The 27,449-nt window shown below is 46.0% G+C and overlaps 1 protein-coding gene across 2 annotated transcripts; it reads left to right on the top strand.

Annotated features, from left to right (window-relative positions):
* Positions 1–9,328: 9,328 nt before the first annotated feature.
* On the top strand, positions 9,329–25,777 carry gprc5ba (G protein-coupled receptor, class C, group 5, member Ba). 2 transcript variants are annotated; one of them, XM_030407341.1, is made up of 4 exons: positions 9,329–10,213; positions 19,002–20,033; positions 20,283–20,428; positions 22,305–25,777. In XM_030407341.1, exons 2-4 carry the CDS (start codon positions 19,004–19,006, stop codon positions 22,347–22,349), a joined length of 1,221 nt encoding a protein of 406 aa, XP_030263201.1. In that variant the 5' UTR covers positions 9,329–10,213; positions 19,002–19,003; the 3' UTR covers positions 22,350–25,777. The 2 variants fall into 2 exon arrangements, with proteins under 2 accessions (XP_030263201.1, XP_030263202.1); XM_030407342.1 differs by having other exon boundaries at positions 9,330–10,213; positions 20,283–20,404.
* The last annotated feature ends 1,672 nt before the right edge of the window (positions 25,778–27,449 follow it).

Raw genomic sequence — 27,449 nt, forward strand, 5'->3', positions numbered from 1 at the left:
CCTGATGTCAGTTATGTCAAGGTTTTAGGATGAAGTTTAAGAAAGTATTTCCAGAAGATGTTGAAAATTTCCAGAAGAAAACCAGTTTCTGGAAATTCAACATCAGAATATTTGGAAATACAACCCGATTCCAAACTGGTTGGGGCTTTGTGTAAAATGTATATTAAAGCTGAATGATTTCAAATAATTTTTGACTAATATTCAGTTGAATACAGCACAACAAGAAAAAAATTCAAACTGAAGAAACGCTCATTGGGAAATGGGACAGTGGACATTACATAATTTTATTTAGGCTTAACCCGTTGAGACGTGCCTCTGTGCTTTTGAGGTTGTCATTAGACACAGAAACATGAACATTAGCAGACAATGAAAATAATGTTCAGTGAAACAAATGGTCAAAAAAGTCAATTTGACATAGAGGCCAAACTGTGGAATCACAACGTCACGTGATGCACAGGGGGGACAAAAAGCTTTTTTCATGTAAGCTTACACTGAAAGAAGTGGCTGTGAAATAATGGATATGTTTTTTGAAGCATCCTCACCCCTGATCACATTTAGAATGTCTAGAATAGCTGCACAATTAGATTATTTTGTCCCCTTTCAAGTTAGCTGGGGACTTGAAGTTAGCCAGCTTGGCCAGTACAAGTATCCAGTGCGCAAGCTCCCTGAGTACTGGTTTGCAGAGGATTGAACGGGGCTTTGCCTCCGACTCTATTTCCCTTTTTATATCCATGATTGGATCCTACTGAGAACTAGGGACACGCTGTGGTAGCAGCTTGTCAATCACGAGGTAGTCACGCCCTAAAGTGTACAAAGTGTTTTGTATTGAATAAGACCTGAAGCTAACGATCGAGACCATAAACTCACTAGGAAAATGTTAACTAAAGTAATAAATCATGTCAGAAGTCGGGCAATTTTCTCATAAGTTTACATACACTTGTACTTCTATTTGCAACCACTAGCAGCGCCCCCAACTGGCCATAAGAAAATAATGCAGGTTTAAGGCACTAAAAGCATTTTAGACCCAGAAGCTCTGCCTATATTTTGTGCAATCAATGGTTAATATATTTTGTGTGTTCAAACTTGCTAACTTTCAAGCGGACAAAAAGGGGAAAACATCAACTCTGCAGTTCTCGTAAGTTTGATGCAACTGCAAGAACGTAGCTGTGACAATATATCTCGAGTAGTCGTTTATATTCCCTATTCATCCCAGACCATATTAGCTTGCCCTCACTGTCACATACCCCTGTGTTGTCTGGCAACACTTTCCCACAGATATTCGCCCTCTGCAGTCTTCTCACAGCTTCCCTGGTGAACGAGGCCAGGACCATGTCATGAAGGGAGAGAAAAGGAGCAGCAGAAGAATGGGCAAGAGCGAGAGTGAGAGACGCCACATAACAAAAAAACCTGGCCTGCCACTTTTGATCGGGCGCTTGAAAAGGACAGCCCTGAAAGCTGGGGCCCACATTGGCTGTTGCCATAGCACTCACCTAGGAGATGGCTCCTTGCTCCCAAAAATGGCTCCGCTCCTTTACTGGGCCATCCAGTGGAGATTAATTTGAGTGGAGCTCCTTCCTTCCTGAGTCTGGTCCTGCTCGCTGGTCCTGCCAGCTCCATTTACATGCTCAAGCTCACATATACACAGAGACGCACAGAAACCCACATCGGGCAGCTAACCTTCATGTGCTCTGAGCTCAGGCTGTGTTTAAGTCCCGTTCACTGTATCACTTCAATATGAAATAGCTACTGCATCGGTTTGATTTTAAAATCTCAAAATGGGGAGGCGAGGACGTGACGTGAATGCCGAGAGGGCGAAGAGAAGGCCGAGGGAGAGACGCTGACAGGCTGAGAAAGCAAAGAGCCGAGATGAAGAGATGGAAAATGGCATATGGATGAAGAGCAGGGGCCGATCAAGAGGCCTGGGATTTGCGACGTCGACACAGAAGTCAGTCATTGTGTGGACGGATTGATGGACCTTCAGTTTATTAGACATGAATGAAAAGGCCTCCATTGGTAATGGCTTTGCTATTACTAATGGAGGGAAGTGAAAGCACTCAATGCCAAAAGCTTCCTCTCTACACAAATCAGATGTTGATATTTCCAGACGGAAAATCGCAGAGTTGATGTCGTTGAATTTCACCCCAGTGTGTCAGGCGCGTGGGTACATCTGGCCAGTGTCCTACTAAATCAATAATCCTTTACTCTCCCCGAACCCCCCAAAAAAGAGTTGCATGCTGTGAGCGCAAATCCTCACAGCTATGTGTGTGTGTGTGTGTGTGTGTCTGTGTACGGATGCATAACACATATATGCCTATTTGTGTCTTGTGAGTCTGGGGGGGGGGCGACATCAAATGACAGACTTTTGGTGGGATTATCTGTCTGTGTGGTGTCTGATTCCACGCGGGGGGTTGGCAGTACGTCTGAGCGTCGAAAGGCAGACCAACTGTATTAAAGTCTCGTGCTATGTGTGTAATGAGCCCTCCGCTATCTGTGAAGGCATGCCTATGATCTTCGTCCAATAATCCCCCTTCCCAAAATCCATGCCCCCAATCTTTTTCCCTCTTCAGGACCCCACAGACGCGGGGGCGGGGGGGGCTCCTGCGGTCAATTTGGGTGGCAAAGCTTCTCCCGTTCACCCCGCCCCACCATGTCCCAAAACGTTGCCCGATGCCAGACACAGCAGCTTCCACTTGGTTGGGCAATTGTGCAGGGGGGTGGAGGTAACGCAGGACCTCGAGAGGTTAGGCGTTGGATCGGGATGAAGTGGCTGGAGGAGAACGGGAGAGACAGGCTGTGGAACTTTATAGAGCTGTAGAGCTGTAGTCCCATTTCTCCCTGATATTAATTGTTTAACAATCCTTAGAGTCTACAGCCAATGCCCTCTAATCTGTCAGTCACTGCTCAGTTTAAGAGAAATGCTGACGTGCTAACAATATTCGCATGCAGATGTTTAGAGGGTATACTCTTTACCACATTCTCCATCTTAGATTATCATGTTAGCGTGCTAGCATTTACTAATTTGCTCTACTGCCAGAGACACTAAGAGAGAGACCGACCAATTAAAGCACACTGAATAGAAACTTCCGTAACGCCAAAGATGGCGGTTATATGACACATGTCCCGCCCCTCCCCAACAAAAGCCATAGCCGAATCGGTAAAAATGTCAGCCAATCACGTTGTTTCATTGATGGGACCGCTCAGGTGAGATTTATGACTATACATGCCATTTTTATGTCCAGGTGACCATTTAAAGTGAAGTTCTGGCTCTCGTCCAATTTGCCAAAGGGTCACCAAAGTGACTGCAACTCATCCTGGGGGAACATGAATGTGTGTAGCAAATTCCAAGCCCGTCAATCAAATAGCTGTTGAGACATTTCATAGAAAAGAAAACCATAAATGTCAACCTCAGTGGGTTGCCAGATGAAGGCAGAGGGCCACCAGAGTCAGTATGATTCTGAACCGACCAACAGATCGACCCAATAGCCAAACTGCTACCCCATTTTCCATGTTGAGTGACATTTCTGCTGTGGGGATAAAAAAAACAAAACAAAAAAAAACCAGCATCCATCATCCACCTTGGTCCTTTAATAACAATATGCCACTTCAAGCATGCGAACACGGTGAGCGGATGATGGAGGAGGAGGGTAAATCCTGGAGCTGCCTTTATTCCACTGACCTCACTCTGACATTCCAGGGGTTTAATCCTGTTTAGAGCCATTGAGAAACCAGAGGAACGGACAGAGAGGTCTCCAAGGCTCAGTGAATGAAAACAAGTGTGCTACGGTCCATGTGGCGGTCTTTGAAGTGGACAGATAAGACTTTTGTGTTCGTGCAAGAAATGTATGTTGTCCTGTCCTCCAGATACAGAACATCTACAAATCTACATATAGGTTGTTTTAAGTTGACCCGACAAGGTCACATTTAGATGACCTTTAATATCTCCCCTCCTTCCGTCGGGCCATGCTGCTTCAAAAGGTCATGACCTCTACAGGTTTTCTGGTGTTCTGAACGAGCAGTGACAGCCGGAGGGTTTACGTCACCATAATGAACGGATGGGGTCAGGATTATCCCACTGAGAGACCAAGTCAGAACATTTCACAACACCACAACGGTAGAATAGAAGGAAAAATCGCGTTTTGGCAGGCACATTTACAGCAATGTTGTTTTGGGTAATGCTCTGAAAAACTGGATCCTACACATCCTAACCCTTTATAATGTAGAGCTGGTCCTGTACCTCCTGGGTTTTATTTTGGGGTCTAACACTTCACATAATGCAACTCCATAGCATCTTTTCTATTTAAACCCCACCTTCACAAGTTAACTCCCATGTTTTTCTGACTAAACATTCCCAAAGCCGGCTTTCCATTGAATATCTCTACGAGTGATGAGACATGAGAAATTTTAGTGTCAGCTGAGAGGGCACCAGAGCACCAACTGAGGCGAAGACACATTCTGCACGAGTTGACCAGTGTTACAACTAAGACATTGAAAAAAAGACCACAGAGAAGGAAGTGGACTGAAAGGAAACACAGACTGTAATACATTTTTAAATCTCTGTTACTGCGGGGCTCTTTATCAAAACAAGACAAAAGACGCCTGGGATTAAAAAGTGGGTTTATCCTCACTCCTGTTTATTAACCTGATTGCAGCAGTGATCCGCAGAGGTGACCTCCATTGTCGAGTGTTTATGTTCTGTGATGTTGAATGCCAACTGGAGCTGGAGGATAAATGTGCTTTACTTCATGAACATAATGTTACAGTGAGTAGAGTAAAGAAGATGGCAGTATGTTAGTATGTATAGTCAAATACACATCATATGTCAAATATAACTAAAATGTATTTCTAATATATTGCATTATATTTTTCAGTATATGTCAACATATGCTTGTTCCGTTTGGGGATATGACTGCTATATTGGTCTTTTTTATTCACATATTTAGAAATTAATATTTGAGTCAGACTTGTGTCTAGCTGTCAGCACGTGTCTTATTCACAATGCAAAATATTGGCACACGAAAACGGCTGCAACTGTCCCACGTCACACCCCCGTAAGATATACTTGCTGTTGGTTAAAAATGGGATGTGTGTGTGTGGAAACGCAGTGATCTTTAAAATTAGACTCTCTTCCTGCTAATTTTGGACACCTGCATCCTGTCATAGTTAATGTATCCTGTGAGGTCAGCCGCTCTCATCCTGATGCACGTCGCTGGAAACAGATGCAGCGTGCGGGCCTGTGCGTCGGCCACCCTGCTGTCACCTCTGTGGTTCATTGTGTGGAGCAGAGAGGAGGTGAGGCGACCTCCGGGCAGCCAGGAGGCAACGCGACGAGGGGAAGGAGAGAGGAAACAGTGACAAAACCGTGTGGAGATTGAACATTTTGGACAGAGGAATTGGATTTAACTTTAAGGTAAAGAGACAGAGATAAGAGAGACAGTGTCCACATATAACATATGGTACATAAACCAAAAGGAAACGTGACAGACGGTGACTGAGACACTGTTGTTCCAGTAGACACATGACACTTAAGATCATGTGCTTTCCTCATTAACTCACCAGGCAGAGCCCAAGTTAGTCCGCTGTCTGTCTGTAAAGCTATATTAGTCAGCGGCTGAGCCTCACTCATGATCATAGTGATACACGGTTACCTTGTCACCGTCTATAAATACCACAGTGGGACTTCTCCGCTGAGCTGCTTATATCTGATGATGACACCGTGGATATGAGTGCAAACATGACATTCGTAATGCTTAATCACTCGGTTTACTATCGCTTTAGCAAGAAAGAGGCCAAATTACACACAGGAACCTCACAACACGACAATCCATTCACATAAACCACATCTGTAAATCAGAGCAAAGTGATGACACGTTGTCAACATGCGGTGATGGTGCGTAATTGCTACTGTGGTAAAATGTACAAGCCGGTGATCAACGTAACGTCCCCACTAGCCCCCATGCCGCCCACTGCTTGCTTGCATTTACTTTAAGTGTTGCTGTTCTCCATTTCCGGCGCATTCCTGATGTGAAACGTGACATCAGTGACATACAATGACAATGACATACAACCCTCAAGATAAAAATTGCATACGGGCTGCACTGACTTGCGGGAAAATGGCACGGTCATAGGCGTTTTGTTGGTGGTTTGACCCGTGTTAGAGAACCTGTGTAGACCTGCTAATTTTGGTTGAGAAGCGACATAATGATCATTAACAGTGGCGTGCACAGACTTTTTTGAAGGGCGGGGCGAAAAGAAGGGTACTTTAGCGCGCGTTTCTGCAACCCAAGAGGGCACTTTATCATGTTTTAATCGGCCAAGGGGGCAGTTTAGTGTGTTTTGCCAACCAAGAGGGCACTTAAGCACGCGTTTTGGCTCCGAAGAGGGCACTTTAGCACACGTTTTTCAACAATTTTCAACAGGTGGGGATTTGTCGGAATAGTCTCACCACCTGAGAAGCCTTCCTTGTTGTGGGGAAGCCCTGCGAGTCGATTACCGAGTGCAGTAGAGTCCCGCAGTAATGATCATCATTGAGCTGCGGAACTCAACTGCACTCGGTAATCGACTCGCAGGGCTTCCCCACAACAAGGAGGCTTCTCGGGTGGTGAGATTTGTTTATCTATTCCGGCAACTATATCAAATGTTTGATGCCTCGAAATATGTGCTAGGACCCTATTTCTAATGTTGCTGAAGTTTGGTGCTGTTCTGAGCATTATTTGTGGCTTTTTGATGGCGGTTTTATATTTGGACCCATTTACTGCAATGTATTGTTGTCGTGCGGTCGTTTCTGAGGTTGCTAAAGCTACGTTAGCTGGCGGTCTGCAAAGTTGATCTCCTGAGAGGGAGTCTAACACAGTTTCACGGTTCATTGCTCTCGGAGGGGGCCAGGCTAGCTGTATCCCGCTGCTTCCTGTCTTTGTGCTAAGCTAAGCTAATTGGTCTCTGGCTTATATTGTCCCACAAACATGAGAGTGGGATCATAGTACTCTAAATTTCGGCGAGAAAGAAAAAGAGGGTAGCTCCCCAAATCACATATTGTTAGTTCAAACCTTTAGGACTCGCACCACCACCACCACCACCACCACCGTCACACAGTTCCACATCCGGTAACTACCTGCTAACACACCTCTTAAACACCCTCTTATCCTACAAATCAATGCACTGGGATAAGTAACGTGTGATGGCGCATTGATTGCCTTTTCCGTACACAATCACCGGCCGCCGATAGCAAAGATAATAAGGACGGTATTGATGACGCCTGTCTGCTGATAGGGCGAGGGAACCATTAATCTTCTCAGTCCTCCTCTCTCGAGCAGTGACCCCTCCTCCTCTTCCCATGCTGTCACTCTCCTGGCCTGCACCTGTCAGATTAGTCCCACATCCTCAGCTGCCACTCCATATGATACGCCTCCTTAATGCCCAGAGCCTGCATGTCATCTCACTTTGCATGTATTTATGCGTTTAAGTGTGTGAAAGGGAAAGTGAGGAAGGGGGGGGGGGGCGCAATAAGAGGGCAATCCCATGCAGAATGTATGTATGTGTGTGTGTGTGTGTGTGTGTGTGTGTGTGTGACCAGTTGCAGTTCCCAGTGTTTCCCACACAGTCCACAAAATGTAGACAAGCAACCCAAACCACGGGGTCGTTTTTGCAAATTGCAGCAGCATTGTGATCACCTGGTCAGAGGTGTCATGGCTGCCACGCTCTGCTCCTGCTTGTCTGCAGAGGAAACAGTTTTGGGAGGCAGTGCCAATTGTGACAACACCGCCACAAATCACTTACACCGGCTCTCATCATGCACCGGAATAAAGGCAGGATGGAAGTCCAGGGTGGGGGTGGAGGCAGTGGGGGCCGTCTATGTGCTGGGGAGGGAGGGGGGAGTCTCCACCATTGAAGGCCTCCCTGGGAGATGGACTGGAGCAGCTGGGGCGACAAGCATGTGACGACATGAGGGAGAAATAATAAGCACCACAGCAGATTGTAGTTGTGTCAGGGGCCAACAGATAAGCACGGTAAACCCGGAAACCAGGCTGGAGTACTTTCAAAATAAGAGTGTCACTAGAGCTGTTGCATATGTTGATGAGAATGACATGATGGGTGTAGTGTGTGATTGTCAGGTAGTGGCAGCTCTCTAATGCTATTAAAGGGAAAGTGGTGGCGAGAGGAACTGAAATGTCAACAAAGAGAAGTTTAAACTGCAATATAACTGCAATCAAGAGAATTCGAACCACAGACATTTTTTGAGTGGGTTCTGACTTTTTTTCTCTTTTCCTTTTTTTTTCCGTAAATTCCTGTCTTCTGAGTCTTAAAGGTGCTATATGTAAGAAAAGCAAGAGTTGGAAATTAGATTAAAAGATCAACCATTCCTAGCACCTTTAGAGTTGGACCGGTGGCTCTTTTCCTCTTCTGAACAACTTAAATGATGTCGTGATACTTTATGTTAAAATGAAATACATTAAATCGAGTAATACTCTTATATTACGATCAATTTTAATTGCATTTATATTGTTTGTTTTATGGTCCTTTTTTAAATCTAGACTTCTTATCTTTTTATTGAATATTATTGTACTTTTACTTCATTTTTCACCTGCAACAAGGATATTTTCAATGACTTTTTTCATGCGGCTGTCTATAAAATTGTATTTCTAAATCTTATCTATCATATTTCTTTTAATTACCACCTCCATTTTCTTTTTGTTTGATTTCTGCTGTAAATGAGATCTCAATCTCACTGTGACTACCTGATTAAAGCACTTTGTAGTTTTAACCCTAACCCTCAGATTTGATTGATTTCAATATTGATCAGGTAATAATACAATCTCAGACATATCTATCTTTTCCATTACTAAATAAACAAGCTGTTCTTAGAGGAAAATAAGGTCCTCAGAACACCGTTTGAAACTAGAAAGGTGGCAGGGTCCGCCAAATATAAACTGAACTGAAATACTGCAAAACAGTATTAAACTGTGTTGTCCTTTAAGGTCAGTTTGTTTTTTCTGTATATTCAGTCAGATTGTGTTTAATTAGCATAACTGTGTGACATCAGCGTGTGTGTGTGCATTTGTGTGTCAACTTGGGCATGAGAGGCAAACTGTAAAAGTACTTTGGATAAAAAACTGGTTGCCCATTTTCCATTCCTTTGCGTCAGAAACAGATTTCTATCAGGGTAATTTATTCACAAGGAGATGGTTTGAGTTTTATCTTAACATGTGAACTTCACAAAACTTTATTCTGAAAGATAAAACCGGAAATCGTGCTATAACAGTTCACCTTGACGCTTTATCTACATATTTTCTATGAGTTAGCGCAGCGAACGAGGCAAAAAAAAAAAAAAACACGAAGCGGGACTGAAGCAGGCTCGGCATAGAGGGTTCACATTGTGCGTACAGCCTGTGACAGTGACATTAACAATAGATGGAGGAGGTGTGTGTGTGTGTGTGTGTGTAAGAGAGAGAGAGAGAGTGTGTGTGTGCGCGCGTATATAAAGGATTTAATAAGCTGCTCCCTGTCAGGCACCAATTAATTTATCGGAGTGTAAAACAGTTGAAGAGAGGGAGGAAAGAGAGGAGTCAGAGGGGACTGAAGAGCTGTCACTATCTGTGTGTGTGTGTGTGTGTGTGAGAGAGAGTGAGAGAGAGAGAGAGAGAGAGAGCGAGAGCGTGTGTGTGTGTGGATTATCAGTACGCACGTTACGCGGAGCGCAGTTTCGGTGGTGCGCTCAGTCGGGATATGTGCAGCGGGGGAGCAGTGAGCGTCAAGTCGGACATTGAGCGGCGTGAATCGGCGCATTAGCGGCAGGAGAAGGGGCTCCGGCGCCGTGTCTGCGCACCACAGGACCTCTCCTCGACCGTGTGCGTGTGTGCGGTTTACCGACGATCGCTCCTTTATTTGGCGCACAGTGAAAGTCAAAGATGCGCACCGCTGAACAAAGGATTTAAAGGGGGGAAAAGAACGATCAGGAATCTCGTCCACATCCCGGTCTGGACTCGTCGGGACTCACGCATTCATGCCCATTCTTCCTGTGAGTACAACGGGCTGCATCACCGGCTTTCTGGAGGAATCATCTGGGCTGGTCGAGTCCATGTGGATGGAGAGAGAATACGCAAACGCAGCGAGCGGCGCTGACTCCGAAATGTGACATTTTTTGCTCCGTCTGCCATAGTACCTGACTACTGTGCACCAGCCCTCGTCCTTCCATCGGATTTGTTTACGTCGATTTAAGGTACGTGCTGCTCGTCGTGTAGGATGATGATTGATTAGAATGGGGGGGAGGGGGGCAGGGGAGCGTGGTGTCCTGTCCTTGTGGACATGATGTATTTGAGGTGTGTGTTTTTGGATGCTCGGTTTGTGGCTGGTGTTGCAAGTTGCATCACTGACAGTCGATGCACCAAAATTGTCTGTAAAGGGCGCACGGTATGTTGCAGAAAAATCTCACACGGGTCATGTTGCAGGGATTTACGCGCGGGGGTTTCGGCACATACGGCCCTGACCTCAAGGGGCATTCGTCAAAACCATGTCGGGCTCAACTAAAAACACTGAGGAGTCTGACCTGTGTGAAATCTTACGACTGACGGCTGTGGCACGTTTTTTTTCTCACAAGGATATTTGAAAAAGAAAAAAAGGTGGTGGTCTGCCTCTCCACAACACATTTAGATATTTCAAGGAGCGTCAATCACCTCCATCCTTTAGATATTTTAAGGAGTGTCAATCACCTCCATCCTTTAGTTTTTTAAAGGTTAGATGTCATTCTCTATTTTTGGATCACACTCACACACACACACACACACACACACACACACAAAAACAATAGTCTTCCTCAAACAAACACACTCTTCTGGAACCCCCAGGGACCCTCCCATGTGGCCGGTATTGTTAACAGAAAAGAGAGGAGCGAGGAGAGAGGAGGGAGGAAGGAGGGGGTGCTGAAAATGAAAAGAAAAAAAGAGCATTCTCTCAATGTGTGTTTGCATTAAGCTGCTCCTTAGGTCAGCTAAAACCACAAGGGTGTCCCCTCCCTGCCCCCTCCCCACCTCCTTAGGAGACATGTCCCTCACAAACAAGAGGCAGCAGGGCTCTGGGAACCAGAAATTGCACCTAAACGGCCACTGGAGTCCAGTCGGACAAAGGAAGTTTGTTGGGGAATGGAAGTCAATGTATGGACTGACTTTGTGTTGGGGAATAGACGGGCGATACACAACCCCTGAGCCTCCGTCAGTACAGTGTTTGTGTACTCAGAAAAGCTCCGGGGCCTCTTTTGGAGTGTTCTGTTTCCAATCATTAATCAATATTCAGGAGAGTGGAGCTGTTTATTCACATGAACCAGTTAGCGTCCTCATGGGAGAGGAGCATAGCTACAGTTGCTCCTGGGGGGCTCGATGCCATATGTACCTTGTTTGGATGATTGTGCGGATGTCGTTTTTTTTTTTTTTACACACACACACACACGGGAACTTCTGTGCTTCTCCTTTCACCCCTCCTCCCCTCACATACGTACACACACACACACACACACACACACACATAGACACACACACATGGACACACACACATGCTCCAGGCACATGGCTCGCTCCAGTTCTCCCTCATCACATCCGGCTGCTCCTCCTGCTCCTCTGATCACTATCATCACACTCTCTAACCAGATCTGATCTCTCTCGGCTCCTGTGATCAACCCCCCTCTTCCTCCTCCTCCTCCTCCTCCACACACAAACTCACACACACACACACACATTCATCCCACTGTGAGATCTTTTTATCTATCATAGAAGAAGAAATCACATGGAAGAGGAGCACATGACTCCAGAGGTCTGTGGCTCTGCTGTCAGGGTGCTTCTTTTAGGATGCCTTCACATCTGAACGATCACCCCATCAGTTGTTTTTGTAGGAAGACGAGGAGGAGGGAGGAGAAAAAAGGGGGCGCTGGCGCTGTTAATTGTTAAGTCAATTAGCATATGGTCTTGCTGTGAGCCCAGTCACATGGTAATGAGGCCTAATTAGGATGGCCAGGGGTGTCTGAGGAGGCTGGGGAAAACACTTCCACTGTCAGTTTTCCTCACGCTGACACCCAGGAGGCCGGCGCCATGAATGGATGACCACTTCTCGCCATTCAGTCTCTTTTCATATCTTTTTCCTCTCAGCCCTGCCTCTCCTGTCCCCCCCGTGAGACTATTTCTTCCCCCCCCCCAAACAACGCCTTTTCAATATTTTAGCACGACCATACGTCATGCCTTGACATCCACCTCATCCCGTTTTTGTTCCCAGCTTTTTTTATCTGCCACTACCAGCTGCGAGGGATTGGTGATGTCGCTCCAGAAGGCTTACAGATGTGTGGAGATTGGAGGCAAAGACGGATCATGGCGTGAATTGTTACCATGGTTATTGTGCATTTTTTATTTAAAGTAGTAAGTTGTGTGAGTTTCAAGTGATGGCCTAAATGCAGCCCTTTTTCTTTTTTTTGTACAAGAAATAGCACCATGAATGGAACATTATCTGAGCTAGCTGTGACATCAGGTCTGTGTATTTCAGGAAAAGATAGTTTCTCGAAAGTCTCATGTAAATTGGCTGGGCTTTTTGCAAATTTCTGCGTAGGAGGTCTCCGTCTCGAGCTGCATGCACGATTGATGAGAGCATCTCCGAAAGTCACGAGTCCAACATTAACCATGTGATCTGTCTAAGTGTCTTTCAATCAGACAGAGCTCCTATCTGCTTCCTGTTGCAGATGAGCGTTCTCGCCAAAGAGTACATCCCCGTCAAGCTGGTTGATTTTAAAAAAACACACCTTTTTCCACTCCGTTTTAAGCTCTCGAGGGACGTTTCTGTCTCCCAAAAATGGTGCTTCTTCATCACCCCGGGGAGGATGGATGTGAAAATGCCGTCTTAGTGATGTCAGAAACGCACACGTGGCAAGAAAGAGATCGGAGAATAAAAAAAAAAGACGCATGAATCAGAGAGGAAGAAAGAAAGACACATGTAAGACGTACTATCTCAGGTGTGGCGGCACAATGTGGTTAAAAAAAAAAATCACATTGTGATTATTTTGATCCACAATGCTCATTTAGTATCACCATTCTGAATTCACCTGACAAAACTCGTAAAATCAGGATCATTTTCTTGCATCGTCCATCCAGAGAACAAGACGTGTTGGCCCGAACATCTCTGCAGCGCTACATTACTTCATCACGAGGCTTTTTTGTTACACACTTTGCCCTTTTCAGCTTCTCCGATTTGGATACTGCACTTGCCGTAATGCAATTTAAGATTATATATCGATTAACTGTGCAACTCGTATCTCAGGTTGTCACAGGCTGGCTCTTTGTGGTTCTCCTTTTTACCCTCCACTTCTTCTTCTTCTTTCTATTTCGGGCCTTTAACTCTCGGAGCAACTTCAACCCCTCCCTCAAAACTCACTAGAGAAGGTTAAGAAAGCTTGAGCCTGATAGATACCACTCTCTCATGACGAACCTAGTTATTAGAGCTTATGTTGTTCTTATTCCACAGTAAATCTCACTCAGGACGTCCACACAGCCCGGGTTAACTTAACATGACTGATATCAGAGGCCTTATGTAATCGCAGCTACTGATGTAAGATGCAAATTTATGCGCCGTCAGAAAAAAGGAAAGGTCTTATCGGTGTTAGAGGAGACAGCGCAAGAGTACGGCAGTGTCTCTGGAGTCTCTGGGGGCGTCACGGGCGAGCAGATGCTAGCACAGGTCCTGCAAATGACCCGATCACCTCGACAGCTGGATCGGTGTGTTTCCAGACGCACACCTACACACACACACACACACACACACACACACACACACACACACACACACAAACATACATTCCCTCCATTATCACCCCAGTAGACTATATAAATAAAACAGTAGGGGGGAAAAGAAGAGGATTGAAGCGCATCGTCAAAACGCAATAATCCTCCCAATTATCACCACAGCAATTAGACAGCATCTGGTTGTGTGCTATGTCTGATCATTTTAGTGGGAGGTAATTGTACAGGACGGCTCGCTAGGTTTTCAATGTGTCTGCCTGTCATGGACCACATTTGAAGGACTGCAGTGATGCACATTTGCACTCTCACGCCCGTATTCCCGGTTGCGAGCACTTGTACGGAATGCGAGCTGCATACTCGACCACATTCAGCTTTGTGTGAGAACGTGGCGCCTTCACACACGGATGCATAATACATGCCACCGAGTGGAATGTTATATTTACATGCAAATGGGAGCCAGCGCCCACATGGGCATTGTGCCAGCCTGTGTAGACGTGCGTGAGCGACACGTGCGGCATGAGCGCAGAATACACAACCAAGATGGACCTCGGAGCGCCGGCAGGCTGCTTGGCACTGAGGAAGATGATGCCCGAGAAACAGCAGCCATGCAGCAGAACTGGCAGGAGCTGGATCCTTCCCCCGGTTACATAAGATACACAGCGAGAATAAAGGAGGAGGAGGAGGAGGAGGAGGAAGGGGTACAAGGAGGAAAGAAGGAGAAGCCAAAATGGAAGGAAGAGGGGTGTGTTTTGGATTAGACGTTGGGGGGTGAAAATAGAGGGAGGGGGGGAAAATGTGCAGGGAGAGGAGGCTCATCTTTCACAGCACGTCTTCAAATGTCGCAGAGAGATGAGACTCTGGAGGAGAGGTGGCGCAGAAATCCGACAGAATAGAGGATTTTAAATGGAGGGGAGGACAGAAATGGCTGCATGGAGCGGGAGTGACAGAGAGAGAAACATGTCTAGAAAGATGGGAGTGGAGGATGAGACGGCAACAGCATCCTCTGTGCTGCACAAAGCGGAAGGCCGGAGGCTCTCTCTCTCTCTCCCTCTCTCTCCCTTCACATGACTCATATGAGAAGCAGGAACTCAAGTGTGTGCTGTAGGTGTGTGTTGATGCGCTGCATGTCGAGCAGTGGTGTGTGTGTGTGTGTGGCCCCTCTCCGCGTGCACCCTTCAGCTTTCGGATCACCAGTCTGCCAAGTCACACTCCAAAAAAAAAAAAAGAAAACAGCAACCAGAGCAAACCATCTGTGCGAGAGGGAGTGACAGGGTGAGAGGGGTGAGCGAGTGAAGAAGTGGTCACCGGCCCTGCTGGGATACAGCGTCTGCTTGTTGTTGACTCGACTCCGTGGTTTTTACAGGCACTGTCATTAGAGGATGTGACAGAGGAAGGCGGTGGAGAGACACAATGAGAAAAGTCCCCAAAAAAAGACAGAGGAGGAGCAGTCTGCTCGGCTCGTCTCTTTGTCTCTCTCTCCCTTTTGTTTTTATTCCTGTCATTTAGAGACGGGGCGTTACCATGGTTATCAGGAGCCCACCGGAACAACAACACGATGTTAGTGGGAAAAAAAAGCAGAGATTCATGTCGGTATGAGGTGTTTGTGCATGTGTGCGTGTTTTGGTGACTCACCCCTCTATCAGCACTGATTGATGTTAATGCAGACCAATAATAACCAGTGGCCGCGAGCTGCTGCGACGAGGAGGGGAAGGGGGAGAGGAGGGCGGACAGGAAGCGGCAGGCGGCGGAATTGACGGCAGGAAACGAGGGAGCGGAGGATTTTGGTAATGAGGAGGCGTGAGGAGGAATTTGGAGGGTGTAAATCTCTGAAGGGATACATGAAAGAGCTCCAAAAGCATAAATATGCACAAACACACATATATGCGCACATGCATCTTCACGCCCTCTGGGGCCTCGCAGAAGTAAATAACGGTATTTCACAAGCCGTAAACAACCACTGCCCTAAAAACCTCTGTTTTTTTTTTTTAAAAGGATATTAGGGCAGAGACTTCAAAAGCCTGTAAATAAACCGATGGATGCATCTGTGTGTGTGTGTGTTTGTTTTTTTGCTTGTATGTGGAGAAAATGGGGAAGAAATGAACCACTTATTTTTGATAGAGAAAGAAAGACTTTAACTCACTAAAAATGTTAATTATGTTGTTATTTATAACGTACCCCACTCTCTTCTGTGCAAAGTTAACTGTAGTTTGAAACAACCTCTCCAGAATTAAGCAACACAGAGTCACGGACACGCCTTCTCTGACAAAATATTGTTAAAAGTACAAGGAGTACAAATACCAAACTGTGAAAGTACTCTATATGCACCCTATCCACATGGCAGCCATTTTCCTCTGTTGTTGTGCTCAGGGTGGCAAGCTGGAATTCTGGAAAAATGTCAACAATGTATCCCAGCATTCAAGTCATATAAAGGTAGGGAATCTGACCAATTGTTGTCATTTCATCACGTACCTCTTGAGTAGAGGCTGAAATGTCATTGGACAGAAAATCTGGAGGGAAACTAGGCCACGTATACATATTTGATCACCCGTTAGCTAACATGAGCATTCAAACACCTCTTTGCAGAGACATGGGTAAATGTTTTAGAGCTAATTTATGCCATTCCTATCGTATCGTAAAACAGACAATCGATCAAACAGTAGCCGAATGCTAGCAAGGAATTTGCTGAATGCTAACATTAGCTGTAAACGGGTCATCAAATATGTTCTTTAACCTCGAAGAATGGCCCCACGTCCCTCCAGATTTTCACTTTCCGTTGTCTTTTCACTCTGCTGATCAATCTGGAAGCAGTGGAGTGAAAACAGTTTGTCAGGTTCCCTCTGTACACGTCTCAGAACCACAGCAGTGCCACAGCTGAGCTTCTGAACCCTGAGCGTGATGTCAGAGGAAAATGGCCGCCTATTAACAAACAAAAACTTAATAGCCTTGTTAACTCATCGTAAAGCACACTTCATTAAAACTCGATGTGAACAGAAAAAATACTCATCGACACAGCCTTGATTTGTCTTTCCGCATCACCTCTGGGGTGGTTGAAATAAATGTGATGCGAGTCAGATGTGAATATATTCCAGCTCTACACTTTGTTTTCACCCGCTGCTGATGCCCGACTCTCTCTCACTCCGGCTGCCATGTCTTCTCGTCGTCTTGTAAATCACCTCCGAACTGTCTCCCCTGGTCAGTCCCAGAGGCTCTGTTCAGTCCCAGTCTGGGTCACTGGGAGGACAATTAACCGAGCCCGGTTGCCCGCTGTGATTCCCTCCGTCATCCGAGGTTGAAGTGCGGGCAAGCCTCCCATCTGCTAAAAGGGCAAAAACCTCAAAATGATTCAGTGAACTGTAACTTCAGACGAGGAAAAGCATCAAACCCTCACCGATCCAATAATACATGAATAATTACAGATCTAAATATTTATATCCAAGAGCTTCGTTGGGAGGTTAATTGGGAAATAATTCAGGGTGATATTTCCAGTGCAGGAGAGAACTAATGTAAGTAACGAAGTGTTCTGACAACTGACGCGCGTAAAGCGTTGGCTGAGTGATAAAGTCGCCAACCAAGATCTTCATTAACGAATGATACACCGTAAGAACACGGATTAGCATCGTGTTACCATGGGAAACATGAACAGTAACAGGACGTGCCACACGTCGAATGAGGTATCATGGGTGCTAGGATTAAGGTGGATACTGTTGGGTAGTACAATCAAAAATCAAGTCTGGTCCGAGTATGTTTGCTGCAGGTCCACCAGACCTCCTCGCACTTCTTTTCGTGCTTTTCGTCCTGATAGAATAAATCTAGTGGTCTGTCTCTTTATCTCTGCCTGTCCCACTTAATAAACTACCTGCTGGAAGGACTGTGTGTGACCTGCAGCCCTGCCTGCTGTGTATTTAAACCTACCGCCTCCCCCTGATGGCTTGACCGTGTAACTCTCCTTGACTTGCTGGCAGGCAGAGAGAATATGAAGCTAGGCATATCCAGTGTCCTTTACTTGGTATGTAAACATTGTGGCACAGCCTACGTGAGGACGCTGATGGATTTCATTTAATGTCAAAACTACAGCGAGATTGAAGTCCTCTCAAGTAAACAATCCAAACGTGTGGCGGTAAGCATCGAGAGGCTAAAGAAGTGTGTGTGTGCGTGTGTGTGTTTTCTGTGAGAGCAGTTTGTTTGACACACTAACGCATGAGCCAGCTTGGAAAGAATTTCTGAAAGCTTAGCGATGTAGTGGAGAGACAGTTGACAGTAACCTGGCAAAATGGTGCGTCATATCTGAGTGTGTGTGTGTGTGTGCGCGCGCGTGCGTGCTTGTTTTCACGGTGGCTTTAAATACGGATCAACCTCTTGTAAAACAAACAGCTCGTCAGGTGAAGCGACAGCACAGATCATCCTCAATGAAACGAGAGAACGTGCATTTTTGTGTGTGTGTGTGTGTCTGACAGCTGTGATGAATAAAGGAACAGGTAGACTGAGACAGCATTGATTTCGCACATCGAGTGCTGCGGAGTTGTTTTTCTTCTTCTTCTCCTGGACACAAAAGTACACAAGTGTTTGTAGTTGCGCTCCCGGCGCTGTGTATTGCTGTGCACAGTGCAGTGTGTTATGCATTGTCACACGCCTCTGCTAGATGCCTGATAGTGAGTAAAACTGCTTGTACGCGCTGCTTTACTACTCCGTATCTCTGTTTGTTTCATACAAATATGCACGATGCTGCAGCTGTCCTGTCAGTGCTCGGGGCAGCCGGTTCACTGGACGAGGCCAGACAAATACTACACCTGAAACTGCTCCGACTCTGGCCTTTTCTTCTTTGTGAATGAACCGAGCGCAGCCTGTCTGGGCTCTTCTGGGTTTGTGGGTATTTTTTTCAGCCACGTTTGCTTCAAAATGAAACTGTAAAGCGTTTAAAAGGTTCAAAAAAGGGCAGGGCTATGGGCTACCATTAGTGAGACAGGATGTGTGTGTGTGTGCTTTTGTGTGTTTGGAAAGGCCTCAGTCATTCACCCTGCATGAACCACTGTCCTTTGTTTCCTCTCTAAAACACAGCAGTGGCTGATTGTCTGTATTGTCACTCACAGGCGGATGATTACTGCTGGGAATGAATGATTGCTCAACTGTTGCCTTTCAAACATTTGTGACCAGATTTCTCTCTCTCTCTCTCTCTCTCTCTCTCTCTGTTATTTCTCCATCTCTCTGACTTTCTCCTTTCTCTGTCTTCTGGCCTCTCAGAGATGGCGTTCCTCCCGGTCCTCCTCCTGCTGCTGCTGACTGTTGCTCATCGCGCCACCAGTCAAGACTCTGAGAACTCCGAGGCTCTTCCAAGAGGCTGTGGCTGGGGCCTCGTGCGTCCCTACACCTTGCTCTGTGACCTGGACTCCATATGGGGTGTGGCTGTCGAGTCAGTCGCTGCTGGTGGGGTGCTGACTGCCATCTTGCTCGCCCTAGTCCTGCTGTGCCGTTTACGCTTCATCAGTGAGGGTGAGAAGCGCAGCGGCGTGGGACCCATCCTCCTGCTGCTACTTGGCACCCTCGGCTTGTTCGGCCTGAGCTTTGCTTACCTGATCGAGCAGGATGAGTCTTTATGTTTGCTCCGCAGGGCCCTGTGGGGCCTTCTGTTTGCAGTCTGCTTCTCCTGCTTGCTGGTGCAGGGCGTCCGCCTGCGAAGGCTCGGTCGCGAGCGCCGGAGCCCTGGTGGCTGCGCCCTAACAGGCCTTGCGCTGGGTTTGAGTGCTGTGCAGGGCATCATCGCTGCCGAATGGCTACTTCTGACCGTGCTGAGGGAGGAACGACCTGCCTGTCAGTACCTTCCACTGGACTTCTCACTGGCCTGCAGCTACGTGCTAGCCCTCCTTCTAGCCGCGCTGACTGCCGCCTCCCTCGCCCTGTGTGGGAAGACACGTCAGTGGCGCTGCAATGCCGTGTGGCTGCTGGTGACCTGTCTGCTGTCGCTGCTGCTGTGGGTGGCCTGGGTGGGCTTCTATCTGTATGGAAACGCCTGGCTCGGAAGGTCCCCGGACTGGAATGACCCGGCGCTGGCCATTGCTTTAGTAGCTCAGGGCTGGCTGCTGCTGATCTTCCATGCCATCCCTGAGTCCCACATCTGCCTGAGACCCCCTCCACAGCCCACTGCCCCAGATTACTTCGACACCTCCCAGAACTCGACGCGCATGAGGGAGACCAGCTTCGATGAAGACATCCCTCTGTCTCACAGGCAGTTTGTGGAGAACCAGGGCTACGGATACAGCGATGAGAACACTGCAGGTACGCTACAATCCAATATTTTACAGAAGACAGCTGTAATATGTGCAGACAGGCTATAGGTGGAATGTAGGCCAAAGTGAGTAATAGAACAAGAAATATTTGCATACGTTGCTGGAAATAAGTACAGGAGGAGATTTCTGTGCTGCAGGATTACACTGCAAGTGTTTTCTTCCTTCAAAAGACGCAGCAATGACGGTGGTGACTCACACTTACTAATCTCTGTCTGTCTCTCTGTTTATTCCATGCCAGGCTTGAGGAGCGGTAGCGGAGCCGGGCAACACAACAGTAACACCGGCGCCAGACCCAGCGCTCCTTTCCGCAGCAACGTCTACCAGCCCACCGAGATGACCATGATCCTGAACGGGGGAGCGGTGAGTACATCCGCCCAATCACAGGTACACGCCGCTTACACGCCGCTCTCTCATTCGACCACGCCGACGAGACTGCATGCACATCTGTGCGTTACGGACCGTACGTCATTCGACAAGAATGAGGCGGAGGTGTGAGTGTGTGTGAATGTGTGTGTGTGCATTATCAGTTCGTGGTTGCACGGTCATGTGCCTGTGCGTGTTGCATTTTGTGGGCACAAGCATGGATGGTTTGTCACAAATGGTCACTCATCTGAGGATGATGTGTGTATGGGGTGAGTGTGCGAGAGACTCCATGTGCGTGTAAATAAGCCGCGATGCTGTCTGTCCACTGAGTGATGCGACTGTCCGCTGGCCTGTCACCCTCTTCATTATGCAGGATGAATGGCCGCTCGGGCTGGCACAGGTGAACTTCTTTCCAGCCACTGTGTTATGAATTAAGCCCGCCACACAACAGCAAAGCACGCCACTGGAGGCAAAAACGCTGAGGCACACAAGATAATTTATAGTCACTATTCCTAGAGATTGCAGCTGGGCGTGATGATTTACCTGAGAGAGAGAGAGAATGCAGAGACTTCTCCAGAAGCTGCTCTGCGTAGAACGTCAGTTTGCACTATTAGTGTTTTTGTGTTAAATAAAAAAAAAAAACTGAATAAACAGAAGAGAGCATAGGATTAAGTGCAAGGTGGATATGATTAAGTGTTTAAGCCTGAGGTAACTGAAGAGTTTGACACAGTCATGTGACAAGATCAATAACACTCTCTTGTTTGTCTGGTAAATATCAAGCTAATGCCAGCATAGTTAGCTTGGCTTAGAATGAAGACTGGAAACACTGGGTAACACTTTTTTTTTGTGTGGAGTAAACAAGTTAGATTAAATTAAAAAATGTTAATTAGTGAGCCAGAGAGGGTCTGGTAAGGAGGTGTTGTTACCCCTTGACAGACCCATGCTAGCTATGTACCCTGTTTCCAGTCTTTGTGCTAAGCTAAGCTAACCACCTTCTGGTGCTGCATGAACGTGTGGTACTGTCTCATCTCACTCTTTGGTCAAACTATTGCTTTAACGGGAATGAAGAGCATTCAGGATCAGAATTTAAACATACTGCAAGGAACTTTTAAGTGGTTATGAAAAGTTCTCGATTTAGGGATGAGTCTCACAGCCTAAAGACAAAAGCATCTCTGAAGTCTGACGTTACGGCAGCGATTCCTTCTGTATTGCTTGTCAGGCGGCAGCAGAACATCTGGCTTATAAAGTCAAATTGTATGTTAGCCGTGCTACTGAGCGATACCTTGCTGTTGGCTTGTTATTCAGACGGCATGACATTGCCAGGATGTTGATAACTCAAAACTTTAGCTCAACAGAATTTTTAGAGCAGCGAATCTGTTCGGATCACATGTAACCAGAGTTAACGGCGTCTCACTGTCATCGTATTACAGTTACTGATCTTACATAGCCACAAACAGATACATTACAACACCGCTATGCATCCTGCAAGCAGCTGTTTTTTTTTAAAAAAAGAAAAAAAAAAATAGCATTAAAGATAAGTTGTGTCTATATTCCATGCGCATCTAAAACAAATGCACCCAGAACGTTTCCTGTGGCTGCTTTAAAAGGTGGTGAGAGGTGGGCCACATCGTACATCTCCTGGAGGTTTGTTCCAGCTTTTTAGAGCACAAATAATTAAATGCAGCTACTCTGTGGTGCGTCTGAAAATCTGGGACAGCTACCAGAAGACACAAGGAGACTGTCAGAGATGTATTTTGTACTAAAACTCTGAGGGATTTGTAGACGAGCATGAGTAAAAAAGTATGAGCGGGACCTATGCAGCCACTGCGTGCATGTGCATGTATGAGGATGCTATCCAGACAGCTGATGATTTAAAGTCTCAATTTTCCTTCCGCAGGTGCCCTCTGCACCTCCAACCTACACGGGGAGGCAGCTGTGGTGAGCGAGAGGATCGGAAAGAAGATGTGCGGTAGAAAATGAAAGAGAAGAAGAGGATGGAGAGGGTGAGGAGAAGGAGGAGGAGGGTTCCACGACGAGGGGCCCCGCCAGGTTGAATTGGACTTAAAACATCAACGCCGACAGGGCCCTTCACTCTTGTGTACAGACTTTAACACTGACTGTGTGCCAGTCAACCATAGTATGAGTGTGTGTGAGCATGAGGGAAATTAGGGTATGGAGGACAGAGCTAAAGCTCTTCTGGCACACAAATCTCCATAAGAAAGGGTAGAAAACACACGACAAGTAAGTAGCAAAACAAACTCAGATCTGGAAACGTCAACACGCAGTATTCTTTATCTTTTGGTTTGATTTGCTCGCGCCCCCCCCCCCCCCCTCGAGACTACAGCACTGTAAGCATCCTCCAAAACTGTGAAATCTATCGCTTTTTTTCCTGCTCTGTCGCTCGTCACTGTCGGCCAGGATGTCTTTTTCTGCTGCTCCTCGAGTGGAAACATTTGGCTCTGTCCTCCATCCATCCACAGCGTAGGTGAAAGACATAGCACATGGGCAAGTGTACAGCTCGAGCACCGCCCTCTTCAAAAGAATCCAGCCTCTGTGGGTGTGTATGTCGGGTATCTGAGAGGAAATGAACGTGTGTGTGTGTGTATGTGTGCGCTCCCCTCCACCTCGACTCTAATGCTCCAACACCTTCCCTTCTCCAGACTGTTACCCCCTCAGCTTCACCCTCGAACTCGCCTCCCTCCTCATTTCTCTGTGAATATAACACATAACTCCGCTCACCTCGCCTCATCGTCCCACCTGCATGGACACTTTCGCAAAATGTGAAACAAACTGTGAAGCCGGACGGGGGACAAAAAAAAGAAAAGACGTTCCCGTTGACCGCAACAAAAGCAGCCTGAAACAAGAGGGATCACAAGCTGCTAATGAACTGCTGTTCGATTTATATATGAGTATATATATATATATATATTAAAAAAAACAAAAAACGATGGAGTGGAGTGGATTCTGATTGGACGAGGAGGGCGTCATTCATCAGTGGGTAGGCACCGCTTCATGAATCTAGGTCAGACTACTGTGCGCTGCTCTCCCACATCTCCTGTGGCCACTGGCGGTTTGAACCAGCCAGGAGAAACTGTCACTTTATATCAGCAGGAAACGGAGCGAGGAAATGAAATGGTCCGCCGTTCTTGGTATTTTCCTCTATCTGTGTTTTACGTGTGCGTGCGTACGTGGCTGTTGTGATCTTTATGCGTGTCGGGAGTTGAACTCAAGAGTCAAGGTTGCTTTCTGGTGCTAAAATGTTCCTCCACATGGCCCTCCCAGCGAGGAACCCGCAGGAACAACACGGATGCAGATACAGTAGTGGAAATGTGAGTGACAGGCTGTATATATATATAGAGAGAGAGAGCCGAGTGGAGATATCCTAGAGCCTCGGAGCGATCAGATTCACAGTGCAAGGTGGAAAGAGGGAGATCAAATGGATGGGAAGGAGATAGCGAGAGGCGGGCTATGAGATAGTGAAACACCCCTCGGTCGATGTGAGAAAATGGCTCCCTGGTCTGTGTGTGTGTTCGTGTGTGTGTGATGTGGGGGGGCGGCCCACGCTGCTCTGCTCTACGTGGTTCTTCATCTCGGCAAAGCGTCTATCTCCCTTCCTCGTCCTCCTCCTCTTCATCCACCTCCTGTCTCTCTCTGCGGTCGGCCACAGGTCAAGTCTCCGTGCCAAGAAGGACTCTCGTTTCACTGGAGTCTTCGTTTCACGCCCTATTCCCCGTCATCATGACACCAGCTCTCTCTCTCTCTCTACCGGAGGAGCTGTGTACATAGTAGTGCTGTAAAGCTTTGCTCGCTTGTTTACTTTTCTTTTTTTTCTTTCTTTTTTTAACTGTAGCCTGAGTTTAGACACCAGTATCACATGACTGACCACTGCAAACTGTTTTTATCTGGGGGAGTTTTTTTTTTAATTTCAACTGGTTTGCTTTGTGTTCATACATTTGCTTGTCGTTACATTTTGCTTTTATTTTTTTTTTAAACTAGTATTTTGGGACTGTTTGCCAACACTAGATATGCTTTTATTTTTTTGTTTGTTGTTTGATTAATGTTTCAAGGAAATTATATAAGTTGATTTACGTCTGTTGCACCTCCTGCGCAGTATTCTCGCTCACGACAGGGGTCCACACTCTTTGCTGTAACAGTTACGGGGATACAAACGTGATTATTTTTATTTTTTCAGAAAAATGACGATGGCTGTGAATAACTTTTGGCACTTCATGCAGTAAACAAAGATTAATCTGGGATTCTTTAGTGATACTGATGAAAATAAACAGAGCAGGGAGGGCTGAAAAAACTCACTTCTGGCCCTCCAGCAGTCATTTTGGTGACCCCTGGTCTTACACAAACCTTCGACTAAGAAAAGACTAAGGGTCAAGCCTTGACTCTGCTGTGTGTTTATATCTTACCCACTGGCTATTCTAAAATAGGACTGGTACCAGCATGTCCAAAGAGAGCCTGTCCTGCTATGCCAGGCTCTGTTTGGGCTGACCCTGGTCAGAAACGGGCTACGCGATCAGTGCCTCGTAGCCCGCAAAGAAGAACTGTCCTGCGTGTCAACGCTCAGATAGGAGGGGGGGGGGGAGGTTTCAGTTCTTGTGATGAATTCACTCAATGTTTGGGGGGGGGAAAAGAAACAATAACATGTGACTTTGTAGATTTTGCACTTGTTGACTACCTATCTGTGCATGCTTATCACCATTTCTACATGTAAGACCTTTCTCAGACGTACTTTTGAATACTAACTCTATTTATGTAAGGGTCATGTGACAGCAATCATAATTTCCGTGTATATCAGATGACACACTTAATGTCTGTGCTTTCTTAAACACAAAAAGAGAGCTGGCTCTTGAGAAGCAAAGAGATTAATGTCGGCGGGGCGGGCGCGGGGGGAATGGTCCGAAATAGTGTGAAACAAAATGCCATCATCACTGGACCCAATAATAACTTCATCTGTTGGTTTGATGACTGGAGGGGGGGGGGGGGGACAGTCTTCTGACTGATGTCGTCTCTGTGTTTAAAAATCAAATAGACTGTGGTGAAATTTTGCACAAAACTTCTAAATGTTAAGTCAGTCATCCCTGGGCAGCCCACTGAACACCCATCCTCCCTGGGTTTGACATGTCCTTGCCTGTCCTCTCCTGATTTGTCTTGCCTTCAGACTGTTCCAGCGGGGCAGCTGACAGGGGTGATATTGGTTTTCACAGCTGTGACTGTGCAGTGACGCAGCATGCCTATGTATAGAACTTTATTCCCCTGATTAGAAAAAGAAAAGAAAAACACAGTTAACTCTCTTGTTTCTGTAACTGAATCAGGAAAAAAAAGTTCAATAAAAGTGTCATGTTTGTAGTTAACTTTTAATTGGATGTGGTGTTTTTTTTTGTATTCTGAACAGCCAAAGTCAATGCCGATAAAGGTATTTGAGAGCTTTTTTTAAAAATTCTGAAATGCAAAATATATACATATACAAGGATCCCCATTGTTAGTGATATAAGATCAAGGGGGGGTCTTACATTTGATCAGTAAACTTGTTAGCGCTCTGTGTTGGATAAAATATGTTATGGAGACACTGGGTCTGTGTGTTTGTTGGGTTTTAGTCAAAATCCCCCGGAATTTCAAGAGATCTGAGCTAAAGTCCTTTTGTTGTTTTGAAACTAAAATAATAGATCTCAATAGGTTCTCAAACTGGGGGGAAACTTAAACTACACAAAGTTGAGTTATGGAATGAAAATAAACAAGAGGTTGCTGATGCTCTCGTGCGGCCATTTTCTTTCATGCAAATTCAACTTGGGTCCTTTGTTATTAGTTGCTTCCCTTGTCCAAGATTGTGAGGTGAAGGGTGTGATCATTTCTTACCAGAGAACTGCAGCCTTAAAGGATAAGTTCCCCCCAAAATTGAAAATTCAGTCATTATCTACTCAGCCTCAAGCTGCTGATGGAAAGCTTTAGTGCTGTAGTCCACCAGACATTTCAGCAGCTTCACAGCAAAGCAGCATTGCAAAACTGAATTGATTGGGACTTGTTTAAAAAACAGAAAAGAAAAGAAACAGAAAATGCTCCATACAGCATGCAAGCACGATTTAGGTTTCCGGAAGCCTGGAGATCCCAAATTGTTTTGAAAAAACAGTACTTACACCACTGACATGCCAAGCTCATGCACCCACTTCAGCCGGGGTGCAGGCAGAGAATTGACAAAAAGGAAAGTAAATAAAACAAAACTTTTAACTGTTAAAAGGGTTTAAAATAACATCTTTTTTCAGCATGATGTTGGATCGTGATGCTTCTGGAGACTTAAATTATGCTGGATGAGCTCTATGGAGCCATTTCATGATTTTCTGCAACACTGTTTTGCTGTGAAGCTCTAGAAATGTTTCGGGGACTATGAAACTTCACCCGACTTTCCTTCAGAATGGCGTGGAGTAAATGATAAATACATTTTCATTTCTGGGTGAACTTTAGTTTAGTAAATATTAAGTCACCATGAGCAGCTTGGTTTAGCTCAGCACAAAGATAGGAAACAGTGGAGACAGCTAAACTGTGTAAAAACTGTTTTTGTGTGGATACGACTAATTAAAAGAGAAACAGTGCTTTAATCAGTGAACTTTAGAGGTGCTTGTAGGCAGATTTCCTTTTATCTCTGCAAAGAGCCTGGTGAACTGCTTCGCCCCGTTTCTACTCTTTGATTTAAGCTTGTTTGTGGTACCAGATGGACAAAAAAGTGGTTTTGATTTTCTCTCACGAAGAAAACAGAGCATACTTCCCAAAATGTGAAACCTTTTCTTTCGATACATCATATCACACAAGTGTGTAAAATCACAATTTCAAAGTGTGAAATGGGTCGCCAGTCAGCAACTGTGACGTTTTGGTTCACCTTTAGCAAGGCTCCCAAAACCCCACTATACGCTTCCTGCTCAGTACCAAAGGACAGGAAGCATCACGAGGAGGTAGATACCAAAAACAGAGCTAAAAGTTTAAAAGACGACTTGTTTCTTCTGCTGTTCGATGGCAATGAAATCAGTTACCGGTACAGTGT

Source organism: Sparus aurata, chromosome 23, assembly GCF_900880675.1.
Source record: "Sparus aurata chromosome 23, fSpaAur1.1, whole genome shotgun sequence".
NCBI classification, from domain to species: Eukaryota; Metazoa; Chordata; class Actinopteri; order Spariformes; family Sparidae; genus Sparus; species Sparus aurata.

Bases quoted from the DNA above. Each gene is read 5' to 3' on its own strand.
- gprc5ba (XM_030407341.1), top strand. From the start codon at position 19,004: ATGGCGTTCCTCCCGGTCCTCCTCCTGCTGCTGCTGACTGTTGCTCAT. The intron at 20,034-20,282 runs GTACGCTACAAT...ATTCCATGCCAG, and splicing joins CAGCGATGAGAACACTGCAG to GCTTGAGGAGCGGTAGCGGA. The intron at 20,429-22,304 runs GTACACGCCGCT...TTCCTTCCGCAG, and splicing joins GTACATCCGCCCAATCACAG to GTGCCCTCTGCACCTCCAAC.